General features: G+C 38.7%; 1 protein-coding gene across 1 annotated transcript in view; it reads right to left on the reverse strand.

Annotated features, from left to right (window-relative positions):
• Positions 1–17,085, reverse strand: part of prex1 (phosphatidylinositol-3,4,5-trisphosphate-dependent Rac exchange factor 1) — a 201,458-nt gene extending 184,373 nt beyond the window's left edge. Inside the window, exons 1-2 of the mRNA XM_073061760.1 lie at positions 16,783–17,085; positions 16,346–16,495 (exon numbers count right to left, since the gene is read on the reverse strand). Coding sequence (XP_072917861.1) covers positions 16,346–16,486 — 141 coding nt within the window. The 5' untranslated portion in view covers positions 16,487–16,495; positions 16,783–17,085. The remainder of the gene's footprint in view (positions 1–16,345; positions 16,496–16,782) is intronic.
• Between the last annotated feature and the right edge of the window lie 232 nt (positions 17,086–17,317).

Genomic DNA, 17,317 nt, shown 5'->3' on the forward strand with positions numbered 1-17,317 from the left:
AGGTCAGGACTCTGACTGGGCCACTCAAGGACATCAATTTTCTTCATAGTTGTTCTGGAAATGTGCTTTGGGTTGTTGTCCTGCTGAAAGATGGACTTCCTCCTAGGTTTAAACTTCTTGGCTGAGGCTAGGAAGTTTTTAAATGTAGACTTTCTCTGTATTTAGCAGCATACATCTTCCCATCAACCCTGACCAGATTTCTAGTCCCTGCTGCTGAAAAGCATCCATATAGCATGACGCTAACTCCACCGTACTTCACAGCAGGGATAGTGTTACTTTTTGTGCAACGCCTTAGAGATCATGCAGCCATTAACCTCATCTCTAGTTTCAGCCACTGACTTGTGCAGCTCACTCAGAGTGACTGCTGGTGTCACAGTAGCCTCTCTTAGAAGCGCCATTTTTCGACCACAACTAAGATTTTACACTTGTGTGTCGCATCTATGCCATAGGTAATGCATACCCTACACCATACCTATGCCATGGCCTATGCCGTAGAGTGACGTGCACCTCTCCAGAAAAGTTACTCATGCATCACAGCCCGCAACAACTGTGATTGGTCTGCTTGGTAGCATCGCATTTGCTCCTACGCATTTCCGGTTGCTTCTTCTCCACCACATTTGTAGGCTGTGCGTACACTGACATGAAATAGATAACCAAATTGTCAAAACTACCTGCCAACATGTGAAAATGTTTGAAATACATTTCCTCGTCCATGTCTCTCACGAAGAAACTCAACACAGTGGCACAGAAACCCCACAGTCAACTATCATTTTGGCACACACCAACACTTGCTCGCTACAGTGTAGAGCGACACAGAAGTGAAAATCAGGGTTACGGCGTAGGCTGCAGCATAGCCCATACGCACAAGTATAAGTTTAGAGGGGTGGCCTGACCTAAGCAATATGGCTATGGTTTCATACTTTTCCACAAAGGACTGCACTGAGCTCCAAGGTATATTCAGTGCCTTGAGATGGTCTTGTAACCTTCCCCAGATTTGTGCTCCCCTATTATCATTTCCCTGATTTGTCTTGAATGCTCTTTAGGCATAATTTTGATTTGGTCTGTTGAAAATCTACCATACTGTTGGACCTTACAGAGAAAGGGGGTATTTATTCTTATGAATTCATTGTAAACAGGTGATCCTCCAATTTCCTACATCAACGAATTGGTGCGTTAAGGTAAAATACAGTATTGCACATGAGGAATATTAGAGTAATAATTACAAAGGGGATGAATACTTTTTCCAGCCTCAATTTTGGTTTTTAATTTTCAGTAAATTGTTGACAGGTTTTGGATTTTTTCTTTTGATTTGACAAGGTGCACAATGTTTTGTAGATTAGCACAAAAATCCCTGCTTCAATGTATCTTAATTTTAGAAAATGAGATGGTAAAATGTGAAAATAGTTGTAGGGGTTGAATACTTCAAGGCAAGAAAATTTAATTCTTTAAGAAATGCATATTGGCAGCCTGTGCTGAGATGACAACGAAATTTTTAATAGATTTATGTTACTAAATAACATACAATTTCCTTCCCTCTTTTTTTTTCCATTTCCCACTCTGGTTACCCTCACACCCCTTCTCTTCTCCTTCCCAGCCCATCACTTCCATCTGGTTCCCCTCCTCCTTCGCTTTCTTCACTGTCATCTCCTATCAGATTCTTCACACATCACTGATTCAAATGTTTGCAATTGACAATTCAATAACCAGGCCATGGATCATTGAAGTACTCATAATTTGAAATGTTGTTCAGAACAGCTTATTAAAATGTCCCATTTTTATACGGGTATTTGGCATCACGTTTGAAGGCATGCACAAAATTTAAATCTATTCAATTTAAACAAGTCAGTCAGAAAATCATCCACCAATAAAATCATTATCTTCACAGAGTCCATTTTTGGCTCATTACTGAAACTCATCTCTTGTAAAGACGTCTGTCTGCTCTTTGGCCTGAAATGAAATAAAACCCCCATTGTCCTATTCGCCTGGGCTCTTAGACAAAGGCACAGTTTCTGCAGGGTGTTTGTGAATGACAGCCAACTTTACCCTTTTCGCTCCCATAACTAGTGCTCCTTGGCAAATACCGGAAAGCTCAGTATTTATTCATGACTCAGGTTTTGAACAGTTAGAAGTTGTTACACACTTTACTCTTTTTGAGGGAAAATGAATGTGCTGTGGAAAAAATAAGGTGGCACTTCTTTATTGAGATGCATGACACATTTATTTCACGGAGAGGCTTCAAACAAGGATGGAGTCCTCTCCAATTCCAAAGTAAAAGCATTATCTTCATGAGATGGTTCTAAATTTGGAAAGATTAATGTGATATTGGCATAATTTTCATTGTTTTAAAAGCTGAATATACCCCAGACAGTTAGCATTTCACTGAGTAATATTTAATGTTAAACTGATATGGTAAATGAAAATATAATGCTATTTTTGTACAGTGTTTTATATTCACAACTAAAAACACTCCTTTCCTTTCCAATCTCCATCACACTTAATTGTCTTTGTCAAAAATATCCTTAATGCATTCAAAGTTTCCATGTCCCTCTGAAAGAGATTCAAAGAATGACAACATCCTATTTAAAGAGATATCTGTTCATCCTATATGCCCACAAACTGTTACAATTTAATGATTATGTCCCACATTCTCAGTTCTCCAGCCTGAACACACAACCTTTCAGCATCCATCCAGTTAAACTCTTGTTTTTCTCAATTCCACCAACACCATTTTTGCACTACATCCCAATCACACAATCAATCTAGAAAACTGCTGAAGGAGGTACAGCCTTCCTTCAGGACAGAAATCCAGTCTCTAAGCTACTACAGATGTTTGCCCAAAGCCCGGTGCAAGTGCTTCGTGACATGTTTATATTTGCCCTCCAATTCACTTGCTCTCTAAGCCAACAGATCATTGGCCTTCAAACTACCCATCAACCTGTATGTTAGCTTTCTGCAATTACATACTAGCACAAGATCCCAGCACTAATTTCCTTGTTTCCCCAACCAATATCTGCTTCCTCCCCTCATTAACTGCATTATCTCCTCATACCAAGTTCAGCCAGTCTCTGCTTAAATGTAATCACCAACCACAAAAATACATTTTAAAAATTTCTTTTGTACTCTTCCCAAGCAATGACGTCAGTCCTACCACATCTGTGCCTATTCATCCATTCGTGGTCTAATTGGTATTTCACGCTGTACACTAGTGCTTAATTCTTCCATCGATAAACAGTGTGCCTCATCATCCCCTAGCTCGATCTTCAATAAGCATGATAGCTATCCTCTTTTACACTTCCCAAATTCCATCAAGGCGATCTTAACATTTCTCGGAGATGGGTGGCAGGGTGGCAGGGTGTCAAGAAATGCAGGTTGAAAAAAATATAATATTTTCTCCCTCATAATTTTCCTAAGCAAATTTTTATTCCACTTCCCAGAATTTTTGTTACTGAATTGTGAATTCCCAATTGTGAATTTCTGTTCAGCAAACTGCCATAAACTGTACTTACATTGCTTTACAGCATATCCCATGGTAATTGTAGTCTGACTGATTCAACCAAGCAATGAGAACCTTTTGATTAGAATTATGTTTATTTGGTGGTCTGGTTAAACCAGGGGTAATATCAGATCATGTGCATACTTAAATCACATGTATTTTGTCATTGACTTTATTCTCTCAGCTTCAATAAACCATTTAATTCGACTGTCAAACTTCAATACGTGGATTGAGCCTAAACTGGCACATGGTTGAAATAGTTTTCCTGTTACAAATCGAACTTGTATTACGTTCATTCATTAAGTTTCCTCTCCAAATTCTTCACAATAAATTTTAAGATTCAAGTTAACAGCCCTGATGACTTTTCCCAGTGAATTTATGTCCTTCCATCTAATTAAACAGTTGCCAATAAGCAAGTGAACTTGGACTGAGAAAAGGGGGCATTTTTTATTATTGAATATCAACTGTGCATCCAGAGTCAAACAGTGAAGCTTTACATTCAAATCACAAGACATTCAGCAGATGCTGAAAATCTTGAGAAAACATACAAAATACTGGAGGAAATCAGCTTAGGCAACATCAATAGGAAGGAATAAAGACTCAACGTTTTGAGCCATGACCCTTTGATCGTAAAGGGAGAAGAAGCCAAAAATAAGATGAGGGAGGGGACGGAAAACAAACTGGTAGGTGATACGCGAGGTCAGGTGTGGGGGAAGGGGTGAAGAAAGAAGCAGAGAGGGGATAGCTGGGACAGGTAAAGGGTTGGAGGAATCTGATAGTAAATAACAATGGACAATGGAAGAAAGGTAAGGAGAAACCAAAGGGAGGTGATGGGCAGATGAGAAGAGGGGATCAGAGGGTAACATGAAATTATGAATAGAAAAATAGGAAGGAAGGGGAATCAGTTAGCAGAAGTCAGAGAAAGCCATGTTTATGTCATTAGGTTGGAGGCTACCCAGATGGAAGTTGAGGTGATGCTTCTTCAACCTGAGTGTGGTTGCTTCATGACAGTAGAGCAGGCCCAAAACAAGGCGTGTCAAAAACTGAAATGAACATAGGAATTTGAATTGAAATGGGCAGCCGCAGGGAGATTCTACCTGTTTACAGCGGACAGAGTGAAGGAGCTCGACAAAGCAGTACCACCATTGAGTTGGTAGAGGAAGCCGCTTCGGGAACAGAGGATGGAATAGATGGCCCCGATGTCATTGTTTATTCCGCTTCATAGATGCTGATTGACTTGCTGAGTTACTCCAGCATTTTGTGCATTACTCATCTTAACATCCAAGAGTGATTCTTTTGTGCCAGACTGGGTCTGCTGCCTGTTCCCATCACCTAGTTGGGTTACGTGCTGGAATCCAGCTAAAGGATGAACATGCCAGGTGGGCCTCTGGCATGAGCCCAAACACCAAGACAACCTGTGACAGGCACTGCCAGCATGTTGAAGCTCTGCTAGCTAAGGAATTATTTGTTTTAAAATATGACTGACTTGTGGCTGCTCCAAAAGCAATTCAGAAATCAACAGAATTAACCATCAACAAGGACAATAAAGAACTTAGAACTGGTTGTTTTCCTGTTCCATCGATATCACTGGGATTTCTTGCCTAATGACATCATGGGCATCCCTTCACCATAAAATAAGTGCACATTCAAGATGTCAACTTATCTCAAGAGCAATTAGTGATGGGCCATAAATTAACAGCTGCCACATCATAACAAAATGGAAAAAGTTTAAAAGGTATGCATTGTTCGTAAAATATTTCAACATTTTACAGTTTAGTTAAAATCAAAAATTGAAGTAAAAATGATATTAAAACAATCAAAATAATTTAAAGAAACTTTTTTTCCAAATTCACAGAGCTAACTCCAGTGAAATCACCAGAGGCTCAGATCCTTCCTTCATAATGGAATAAATCCCTTTCAGACAGGGCTCTAAAGGAGCGGAGTTACAGATCAAACTGACAGATTCAACATGCAGACCCCTGAGTTCTGATCGATAGAGACCCGGCCAAGGTCCACAATAACTATCATCTAAAACAGCTGAACAAAAGTGGCTCTGATCAGAACTGTTGCAAAAAGTCAGCATTCTGCTGCCTTTGCACATGAATGTTGGGCTATTTTGTATGAATACTGACCTGCTGAGCAAGAAAGGTTAACCAATGCACAACATCAAGTGCTCAGAGCAAACCTCTGCTGGGTATTTTATAGCAGCCAAAGGAAAAAGGTTCTACATTTGAGAATGATGGGAACTCCCACAACCAACATATCTGATCAGCACTCTGCAGTCCTGCTATATCTTTTCATGAACAGTGGTGAACAACTTAATAGTTAATGACAGGAGCTAGCTCCAAAAAGTTGACTTCCATGGTGGGACTCATCATGCAAGCACCACACACAAGTAGAAACACTACGAAATTATACTCACTGGGCATTGTCAATTCAATAATCCATTATTGTTGCACCCTCACAACATGGCAATCTTCAGGTAATTTGGTTCACACCACAATGCCAAATAATGGCTAAAAGCACTTGATACAACAAAGGCAATGAGATTTGATGGCATTCCTGCGACACAATTGACTTATTTTACAGAATTAGGAGCAATTCTAGTCAAGTTATTCTATTGCTGTTACATCACTGTCATCTAGTGAACAATGTACAAAATGGTTTCTCAACAGGAGGACAAAACCAATCCATCTGGTTACTAACTAATCCTTCTATTCTCAAAGTAATGGAAAGTATCATCAACAATGCCATCAAGTGGCTCTGACTTAATAACCTTTTTAACAAAGCTCAGCCAGGTCACGCTAGGATGACTTCATCTGAGATCTCAGAGCAACCTTGAACCCAACATGAACCAAAGAACCAAATTGTTGGCTTGAAGTAAAAAGTGAATATCCTTAAAAGCAAGGGAGTATTTGACAAGAATCTGGCAACAAGAAGCAGTTTAAGCCAAAGAAAAAGAACTCAATGGTTGGGATCATGCCTTAAGCATGATAGTTGAACAGTAATCATCTCGCGTTTAGTCATAAATACAGAAATCTTCAGGTGCTTCATCAATCATCACCAGATCAGGTTCGAAGAGCATACATACATAGTGTAGCATTCCATTTTCAGCTCAAAAAATTAATCAGTGCTTGCCTGTATAAACATTAAGGCACTGGCTGATTTGTGGAAACAAAGCATTCCCACCACACAAGTACCAGATAATGATCACTTCAAAATGATGGAATCTAATCAACTGCACTAAATAGTCAATGGCATTTAACATCTCTCAGCCCCCAATCTTTATTACAGTGAAATAAGTGCCATTAAGCGGGTATTGAACTAATCCCAGTTGAATAAATGTGGTTGCAAGAACAGATAAATGATCATTACTCATCAAGTTTCTCAGCTTCTGCATCCCCAAATACTTCCCACCATCTGCAATTCTAAAGTTAAGAGTATGCTTTCAATTTCCCACTCGGGATCAAAAAGGTACTTATTATTATTATGGTGGAATATTCCCCACAAATAATTATGAGGTAAATTCCTCAATGAAATTCCCTCAAAGCATACACCTTGTAAGAATGAATACTGACATGGGCAACCACACTAGTCATGTCTAAAATCTACAAGTATTAGAAGTAGAGTCATGAAGTACCAAAAAGACCCTGTGACACACTAAATTTACGGAGTCCAACTAATACCTATCTGTAACTGAACAATAGTTAAGTAAATCTGAAGAAAAGTATTCTGAACCTTTCACTTGCAGTTTGATAAACTGGCCAAACTGTCAATTAAATACATTTTAAAATCTGGGATAAGTACAATAGTTAAGAGCTCTGAATATTGCCTGTTTTACTACGGCAAAAAGCACCAATCATAAATGATGGGAAAAGACATTTATAAAGAGGGCATGTTTAAAACAGCTTTTGATCATTACTCAATGTCACGGACTTGTACAGTTCAATCGGTTTGAGTCTGTCAATACTGAACAAAACTGCAGAGAGCTTACTAAAATGTGAAGTTAAAAAAGAAAGTCACAAAGAAAATGAACTATTTTTTAAAAATCACCATCTTTGCCACTTTACCGAATGTTCCCTTTATTCATTCAGCTGTAACACACACCTGCTGATGATAATGAATGATGCATGTTTTCCAAACAATTTTAGCCATCCAAAGCCTCACCACAATAGCAATCATTCATTCAAGAACTGAGAGATCAGAATGTGTCTAATTTAAAAACTAGGTACAAAACAACTTAATATGTCATATCACTTTTGCCGCAGGATCAAATATTATTACTGAAGATTTCATATTGACCTTTTGCCATCTCAATCCTTGAATGCTGAAAATCTGCATTATTGAAACCTATTCAGAAATGAGTAATAGGTTAAGTGCTGTTTGGGGAGAATATGAATTTCCTTTAACTGGAATTTAGAATTTCAAAGGGCTTTTACATACCAACCACATCCTTCAGTATCAATGTTGGTAACATTTGGAAAACATAAACTACAACACTTGCAAAGAGCCTGCAGCAAACTTCAGAACTGTTTAAATTGCAACATCTCTATTAGAATTAAACCTCCCTGTAAAGAAAATAAGGATACATATTTGTCATCATTCACTTAGAGGCAAAAGTATATTGGCCCATGGCCATGCTCTTAATTAATTTAAGAACTTCCTAAATAATATATGGTTAAGCTATCAAACAAAAAAAAATCAATTGACATTTAAAACCAAGGAAACAAAGGGTAAAAATGGACCTATTCAACACTTCAGCAGAAAAGACAGAATGACAGTGAAATCAGAAGAATGATTGATTTGGATCTGAAGAATTTTTTGATCTATTAGATGAGATGAGGAGGACGACATCTGGTGTGTTTCTGATATAAATTTTTAGCAGCAGATATAAAGATCAAATGAACATAACCTTGGAACGAGTATGGCGAAATTTCAAGGTGACCAAATTGCAGCTCTGATACTGAAATTGTTTTTTTTTTAAACTACTACCACTTCTCCTTCAAAAAAAATACAGATTATAGACAGTTCAGGAATTGGAGGAATCTTGCATTTGCTGAAGAAAACAAAAAGCTGAAAGAAACACAATCAGTATTTTTAACCCTAATTTGAAAACAAGTAATAGCCAATTGTAAGTCACCAGATAAGTTCAAACAGCTTGTCATTTGCTGATTGAGTCCAAACAGAAATCAAGAAGCACATAGCCAACAGGTTTTCTTAAACCAGCCCATCATTTCATGATACTATAAATGAGTTTATCTCACTAAATCAAAAACCGCTGTTGTACTTTCTGACCAACTCTATGTTTGTTTTCTACTGTGATTGCACAATCACCAGTGACACTTTGCATTCTGGGCACATCACCTATGTATATAAACTCATCTTAATTGCACTTGGGCAACATCCAATATGCCAAGTTTAAAAACTACTTTTGACTTCAAGCAGCATATATTCTAAATTAAGTCTTCCCTGTACTCCAATTTAAGAAATTTTGCAAGAGCAAACTTTCCCCTGCAGCTTTTGCACAAAATGCACACTGGAAGCAAAGCTCTGCCCTATCAATAACTTCATTTATACAAGTCAAATAAATGACACTTTCTAATTTTACATCCAGTTAGTCACGAGTTTCAGATCCAACACACTGCAAAACACTAGACAAAATATCAGATGAAGAATGGAGACTAGTACCTGTACACAAAACTTCACTTTTAGCCCACTGTAGGATTCAAATACACACCAAAATTTTGTACTTAAAATCCTCCATACCAAACCCTAAAAATTTTTTCAGAGTTACAGATCCATTCATCAATGCCATTCTCTCTCCGTCACACCAACTCCAGTGCTTGGACAAAGTTGTTAAGTAGCCTAATCTTGGGGATCTTAATACTTACAAAATAGTCCTGGCAATAAGTTAAAAAAAACACTCAGGAACAAAGAAGTCAAACCTGGAGTAAAACCCCAGGAATTATTCAGCAATTCAGGGTGATCTTGACTGAACTTTTACCTCAGCACCTTTTAACTGACTCATTCTTCAATTCCCACAACCAGCCAGAATTCTCTTGGCCAGACAATTTCAGTAACTCATTACTCCAAAATAAAGGCATTTATAATCTCACTGGCTCATCGTTTTAAGACCAAGACTCTAGATACACTAGTTACAGGAATCTTGAAGTCATGAAATCAACAACTAGCCTGTCAATCCCTGAGGATTTTAAACATTTCAATGGAATCATGTTTCAATCTCCTACCTCACAAAGTCACGATCTCATAATCCCAGAATCAATCTGCTAAACTATATTTCTACTACCACATGCATTTCCTATCTTTGGAAGTCTAGGCCGATGCACAATATTCCAGGTATTGTGCATCTAAGCTCTATACAATTGGAGCGAGCAATCCCTACATTTGCATTCCCATGCAGATCTGTCCCTCATGTCAAATCAGCCTTTCTGGGTCAGACCATCAAACGTGGCTCCATTCTGAGCATTCATCAGATGTGCTCTAGTGTTAAAAAACGTGGATAGGAACGTGTCCAATTATCACCAGCACATCCCTCTTCACAACGGCTAGTATCTACAGGAGACATTATCACTGAGAGTGTCCAGAGCAGGTTCACAAAAATGATTCATGAATGAAAGAGTTAACGTATGAGAAGCATTTGATGATTGCATACTTGTACTTGCTGGAGTGTAGAAGAATGAACTGGATCTCTTTAAAACCTATCAAATATTGAAAAACCTAGACAGAGTGGACATGGAGAGGATGTTTCCTATAGTGGGGGAGAATGGTACCACAGTGCACAGCCTCAAAACAGAGGGATATCTGCTTTGAACAGGAATGAGGAGGAATTTCTTCAGCCAGCAGGAGGTGAATCTGTGGAATTAATTGCCGTAAGTGGTTGTGGAGGCCAAGTCATTCAGTATATTTAAAGAGGAGGTTGATAGGTTTTTGATTAGTAAGGGTTTCAAAGACTACAGGAAGGAATTGAGGGATAATAAATCAGCCATGATGGAATGATGGAACGGACTTGATGGGCCAAATGGCCTAATTCTGTTCCTTTGTTTTATGGTCTAAGACAGCATCCATAGAGCCCAACCATCCAGGCCAAGAAATCTTCTTGCCATGACCGTCAAGCAGAAGGTACAGAAGCCTTAAGTCCCAGACCTCTGGGATCAAGTATAGCTACTTCCCTTCAATGTTTGTTCTTGAGCAAAATCCTGATCACCACAGTTACTATAAGCATATCAATCACTGCACTAAAATGGACTTTTTGTTCTAAATGTTGACTTTCTTATAAAATACAGGTATGATTTACATTTACTTTATGATTTTGTTGTGAATGCTAATTATATGGTGCAATATGATGCTATTTCTGTGATGCACATGCAATAAATTTTACATTACACCTGTACATATGCACATATGACAATAAACTCAGCTTCAACATTGCATATTGAATCATCCTCTGGCATCTGCTTTCAAGTTTTCAATGTAATTCAACAAAAGCAAAGTGGTTATAAAGAGACCCAACAATGTCACTGCTTGGAGTTCATGATCTTTCTCATTATTCCATAAGATATAGGAGCAGAATTAGGCCATTTGGCCCACTGATTCTGCTCTGCCATTTAATCATGACTGATCCTTCTCTCCCCCCACCCCCTTCAACCCCACTCCCCAGCCTTCTCCCCATTAACCTTTGATGCCATGTTCAATCAAGAACCTATCAAGCTCTGCCTTAAATACACCCAATGACTGGCCTCCACAGCTGCGTGTGGTAATAAATTCTACAAATTCACCACCCTCAAAGAAATTTCTCCACAATGCTGTTTTAAAAGGATGCCCAACTATTCCGAGTCTGTGCCCTCTTGTTCTAGACTTCCCCACCATGGGAAACATCCTTTCCACATCTACTGTGTCTTGGCCTTTCAACATTCAAAAGGTTTCACAGAGATCCTTTCTTGTCTTTCTAAATTCCAGCAAGTACAAACCTAGAGCTATCAAATGTTCCTCATACGATAACCCTTTCATTCCCGAAACCATCTTTATGAACCTCCTCTGAACCCTCTCCAATGCCAGCACTTCTTTTCTTAGACGAGGAGTTCAAAACTATTCACAATACTCAAGATGAGGCCTCACCAGTGCCTTATCAAGCCTAAGCATCATATCCCTGCTCTTGTATTCTAGACCTCTTGAAATGAATGCTAACATTGCATTTGCCTTCCTCACCACCAAATCCACCTGCAAATTAACCTTTAGGGTGTTCTGCACAAGGATTCCTAAGTCCCTTTGCATCTCAGATTTTTGGATTTCCTCCCAGTTTAGAAAATGCTCTGCATTTATTTCTACTACCAAAGTGCATGACCATCCATTTTCCAACATTGTATTTCATTTCCCACTCTCTTGCTTACTCTCTTAACCTAAGTCCTTCTGCAGCCTACCTGTTTCCTCAACACTACCTGCCACTCCACCAATCTTCGTATCACCTGGAAACTTGGCAACAAAGCCATCTATTCCATTAACTAACATCAAAGTGTCCCATCAAAGTATTCACCAGTTCATCAACAGAGAAATTCTGTATAGGAGATTAAGTGATCCATTTGAAAGATAGCTTATTTCATTGAACTCTCAGGCATACCTCAAACCACAAGTATACAAATAGTCATACCGTAAGTGGTTCATTTCCACAATCCAATCTTCACATACAAACCCCATGAATCAAATGAGCATCATTGAGCACCTGCTATATCACTGCCTAGAATTTTCCCATTTGCTCTATGACACAGAATATTCTGCAGATGCTGGAAATTAGAAATATAACAGAAAATACAGGAAGTACTCATCAGGTCAGGTAGATGCTTCCTGAACCCACATCTCCAGTTATTACCCTTCATCTATCCGGCTATTGAACCAGAGGGTATAACTTCACTCACTCAAACACTGAACTGTTCCCACAGCCTATGGACTCACTTTCAAGGACTCCATCTCATGTTCTCAATAGTTATTGCTTATTTATTTACTGCACAATGTTCCTTCTAAGCTGCATGGGTGAGAAGCTGTGCAGTAACTGAAATGCTCCCACACACTTAGCCTTTGTTGCCATGCAGCTGGAATTTAAAAACATAATGTTAATATAATTTTGAAATTATGCTAATATAATTTTGAGATCTGTTAATGTAATTGTGAAAGACCCTGTAATAATTAATAAATTTTCTAAATAAACATGCCACCTTTAATTTGAAACATTTTGGAGCTTCAATGTATTTACATTGCCAGTGTTTCAAGTTACAAAACTGTTGCAAATGGTAACAATAAACAAAAAATTGAAGTCGGTAGTGCTTAGCAATACCGTTTATTGAAGTGACAAAGTGAAAGATCTGCTTGTAACAGTAAGGTCTGATGTGGATATTGCACCTTCAATATGTGTGTAATCACTAGGATAATAGATTTTTCGAAGATGGGTTAAGAGAATGTTAAGCTTTTGAACCTGCTGCTAATGCAAGCGCAGCCAATTTGGACTTGGGAAAAGAGAATGTTATTTGACTGACAAAAAAATACTCAGTTACTATTATAACTACAGTGAAAGCATCACCTCAAAAATACTGCAGCAATACTGATTTCAAATTTTTCATTTCTGAGAAAGTTAAGACTGGTTCAATTAGGACATTCACTGATGTAAAGTCATAGAAAACTGCTGTAAAGGTACAGGCCCTTTGGCCCATCTAGTCTGTGCCGAACCATTTAAACTGCCTAGTCCCATCGACCTGCACCAGGAACATAGTCCTCCATTTACCTATCCAAACTTATCTTAAACAATGAAATCAAAATTGCATCCACCATTTGTGCAGGCAGCTCATTTCATATTCTCGTCACCCTCTACGTGAAGAAGTCTCCCCTCATGTTCCCCTTAAACATCTCACCTTTCACCCTTAACCCACGACCTCGTCCAAGTCCCACCTAACCTCAATTGGAAAAGGGCTGCTTGCATTTACCCTATCTATAACCCTCATAATTCTGTATACTTCTATCAAATGTACTTAATCCTTTGATTTATGAAGGCCAATGTGCCAAAAGCTTTCTTTACTATCTTATCTACCTGCAACACCACTTTCAATGAATTACAGATGTATTCCCAGATCTTTTTGTCCTACCATACGCTACATTGCCCTACCATTCACTGTGTAAGACCTGCCCTGGTTGGTCCTCCCAAAGTGCAACACCTCACACTTGTCTGCATGAAATTCCATCTGACATTTTTCAGCCCATTTTTCCAGCTGGTCCAGATATGTTGAACTATGTGCTTAGAAACAAATAATTTGAAGAACTGTCAATTCTTGTTGACATCATTGGAACATTGCAAGGTTCCAGTGCTGACTATGAACATATTATGAATTCAATCAAACGTAAATCCAGAAACAGACCAGAATTAAACATTTGGATGATCTAATGAGGATTAAGATATGTCTTTCATCTGGATGCAAAATTCATCCAGACGGTGTTTATAGACAGCAGATTTGTAATAAAGATGAGAAAAGGTTTACGAAGCAAAATTTTCTTTGATGTACTGGATTTCATTATACCCTTCAATTAATAAATAAAAAAGTATGTGATTTTTCAATTTTCACTCTCAATATCCATATTACAAAAAAAATTAAAGGGTCGTGCAGTTTTCAGGCCAGGTAAAAAAATTCCTGTTCAGAGCAACAATTGGCTCAGGCAGCTTTAAAAAAAATTAGAGGGAACATTGTTTGTTTGTTTGTTTTATTTCTTTTTGCATTTCCAGCTTGTTGTATTTTGCACATTGGCTGTTTATTCATCTTCTTGTATCTGTTTTTTGATCGATTCTATTGTATTTCTTTGTATTTACTGCAAATGCCCACAAGAAAATGAATCTATGGTGACATACAGTAAGAACTTTGATCTGCCCTATATCCCCAAAATTACATGGTTAAGATAAGTGATCATAACATGCAAGTACTTTGATATTCAAGATATCCTCAAGTGCATCAAGTTATGTGCCAAGTTACTAATATGCAAGTGTGAAAGACAAGTTCTTGTACAACAAACTTTGCTGAAGTCACATGCCAACTTTGAGGCTTTTGCATCCTGAAGGATGCCAAGTGATCAGCTCAGGAAGGCTGGAGAGCTTTCTCAGTAATGATTGGTTTCTCCTCTGGAGCTTGGACTCGACACACATGCCACGTGCAACTCTTACTTGAGTGCATAGCTTCCAACTTCAAAAGCAGTAAGAACAGCCATTTGACTATCTAATCAAGAATCTCAACCTGTGTTTGATGAAATTAGAAAGTACATTTAGTCACTCAGCAACTGAGTGAGGTGTCACCCTGCCCCTCCTCTCCCTCCCAAGGTTCTTAAAGCCTGCTAGGACAGGAGAAAGTCTTTAACACAAATCGCCATACTCAGCACTAGACCGACGATACCAAATGTTTCACTGTTCAAGATTTCAGGCACATTCGAATTTCAAATGATCCCACCAACAAATGCAAATTATTTGGTATTCACAAGCCCATTCTTCAAAACATCATCAGTGAAGATACGAAAACAGAGAAAGTGGGCAGCCCATCTTCAGCTCGCTTCCTAAATTCAGTGAACCTTTCGGCACTGAAGCAGTACATCGATACAAAATCAATCAGTTAACATCTGTAGCTTAGCAATGGAGTGGTGCAAATCCCGCTCATCAGTCTAACCAATTATTGAAATCAAGATTAATAAAAGCCAAAGACCCCATCTTCAAGAAAAATACTGTACTTTATTACAACCTTTAGTGCGAAATGCTGTCTGGTGTAGTGGGTGGATGGCTAGCAACAAATGGGGAGAAAATCTTTGACTGGATGACTTCCACAACAATAACCAGAATCTAACCGAAACCTTAACCTAGCTCTACCTGACACATAATCACCATTTTCGATCTGACTTAGTCGATCTTGTCCGTTTGTTCAGAGATGTTATAAATAATGGCAGGTTGTTTCAGGTCCCATGGGACCGCTCGAGGGGCTTCCGCCAAATGCTCAGATGTTCAATGGGGAGAGGGCAAACTGATTTACTGAGCCTTTCCTCTTTCTCTCTCTCTCTCATTGTGTCTGGAAAACGGGGATTTGACTTTACACAAACCATATGGCACACCTTTCAGCCCAAGAAGGCTTATCGGCAGCAAGCAAACCTTCTGCCTCAACAGGAAACCACCGAAACAGCAAACTTAATTACTGTCCCAAAAAAATAAGCCTCGAATTAATTTCAGAATCATGGACCAAGTAGAAACAAAAACATCAATGGGGCGGTTAAACCAGTTTTAAAATAAACTGGAAGCATTCTTGCATGATTCATGTTCAGTACTTTCTAAAAGAGGGGTTTACCCATCTCCGTGGACGTTTTATTGAGAAAAGCCACAAAGAGGAGCATTCATTATCACAATTATTTCAGTCTCCATAAATCCGATAGAACGACTCCCCGTATTGTGCGAGTTAACCGGGCTACTGGTGCACCACCGCGAATGTAAGATTAGTCAAACGAGAACTTCCACAAATTGCATTTTCGAAGCCCTTTAAACAGAATCGCTTAGTGTGAACCTTAGATCCAACAACGTGCACCTCGGCCCCAGAAGGGAAATCTGACTCGACACACAGTTTCAAATGACAACGAGTGCAGTATTTTCGGAGCTAACAGACTAGTGATCGAAAAAAGAACCACAAAGCCCTTCCACGTGAAATTTACACATTGCTAACATTGTGTTGATGCATCCAACGGGCTAACACATCGATCTGAGAGAGTGATTTCACATCCCAGAAAGACAAAACAAACTACACAGAGACTCTAGCAGGGGAAAAGAAAACTTACAGACTTCAGAAATTTCAAGGACCCCACGTAGTCCCTCTCTGTTTTTAAAATCTCATTCATCACACACACACGTAAGCGAAGCTGCCGATCGGTGTCTTTTCCACTCTCCACTCCATTTTCTTGGTGTCTTTCTTCGTCCATGTTCCTGTGCTGTTATAAGTAAACAAGACAGTTCAAAGGCAAAACAAAAAAATACACGTGAAGATAAATTTCTATCACTTCACAATAGGCGGCTTCTTTAAAAGAGTTGAGAATCAATTTGGTTCGGATCCACTAGCATTTTGCTGGCTTCCCTATTCCGTTCTATCCGATAATACGAGACTGAAGGGTTCGGTTTTACGGCTCCTTGGAGAAGTCACAACTCCGTTAGAAGACTCTTCGCAACGTGAAACGGATGACTTATAGCGCATTTGTTCTCAAACTTCTGCCGAACTTACTTAAAGCTAGAGGAAGAAGGCCAAAATAAAACAAGCACCATAACACAGGCTGAGATAAAGAGAATGGGACTGAGTTACAAATTGCCAAAATCTGCAGCAAATGCTACCGTCCAGCAGGATTCCGCTTTTTGCCAATGAGACAACAGGCACATGCTCAGAAACCACGTAAAGGGACCGTCTCCAAAATCTCACTTAAACTCCGACAGCTCTGCCTACTGGGCGCCAAAAAGCAACTGTTAAAACCAAACCCGTTCACAACTAAAATTGTTACTTTTTTGCCAATAACTTTTTTCAACATTACGAAGATTCAAGACAGTGGATCTCACCATGGCAAAGTTGAACTTTTGTTTAATTGCTAAACATGTCCAAAGTGCAATGTTGCCTGCTTGATGAAAAGCACAGAATTATTTGGCTTAAAAGAGTAATTTCGTTTTACAGTAATTATGTTAAAATACAACATTATACTGTTTGGAGATTTATTTTAAATAATAACTTGAATTCCTGAAAAATGCAAGTATTTTTCAGTAACTCAAGT

The sequence above is a fragment of the Hemitrygon akajei genome, chromosome 11, assembly GCF_048418815.1.
Source record: "Hemitrygon akajei chromosome 11, sHemAka1.3, whole genome shotgun sequence".
In the NCBI taxonomy this organism is placed as follows: Eukaryota; Metazoa; Chordata; class Chondrichthyes; order Myliobatiformes; family Dasyatidae; genus Hemitrygon; species Hemitrygon akajei.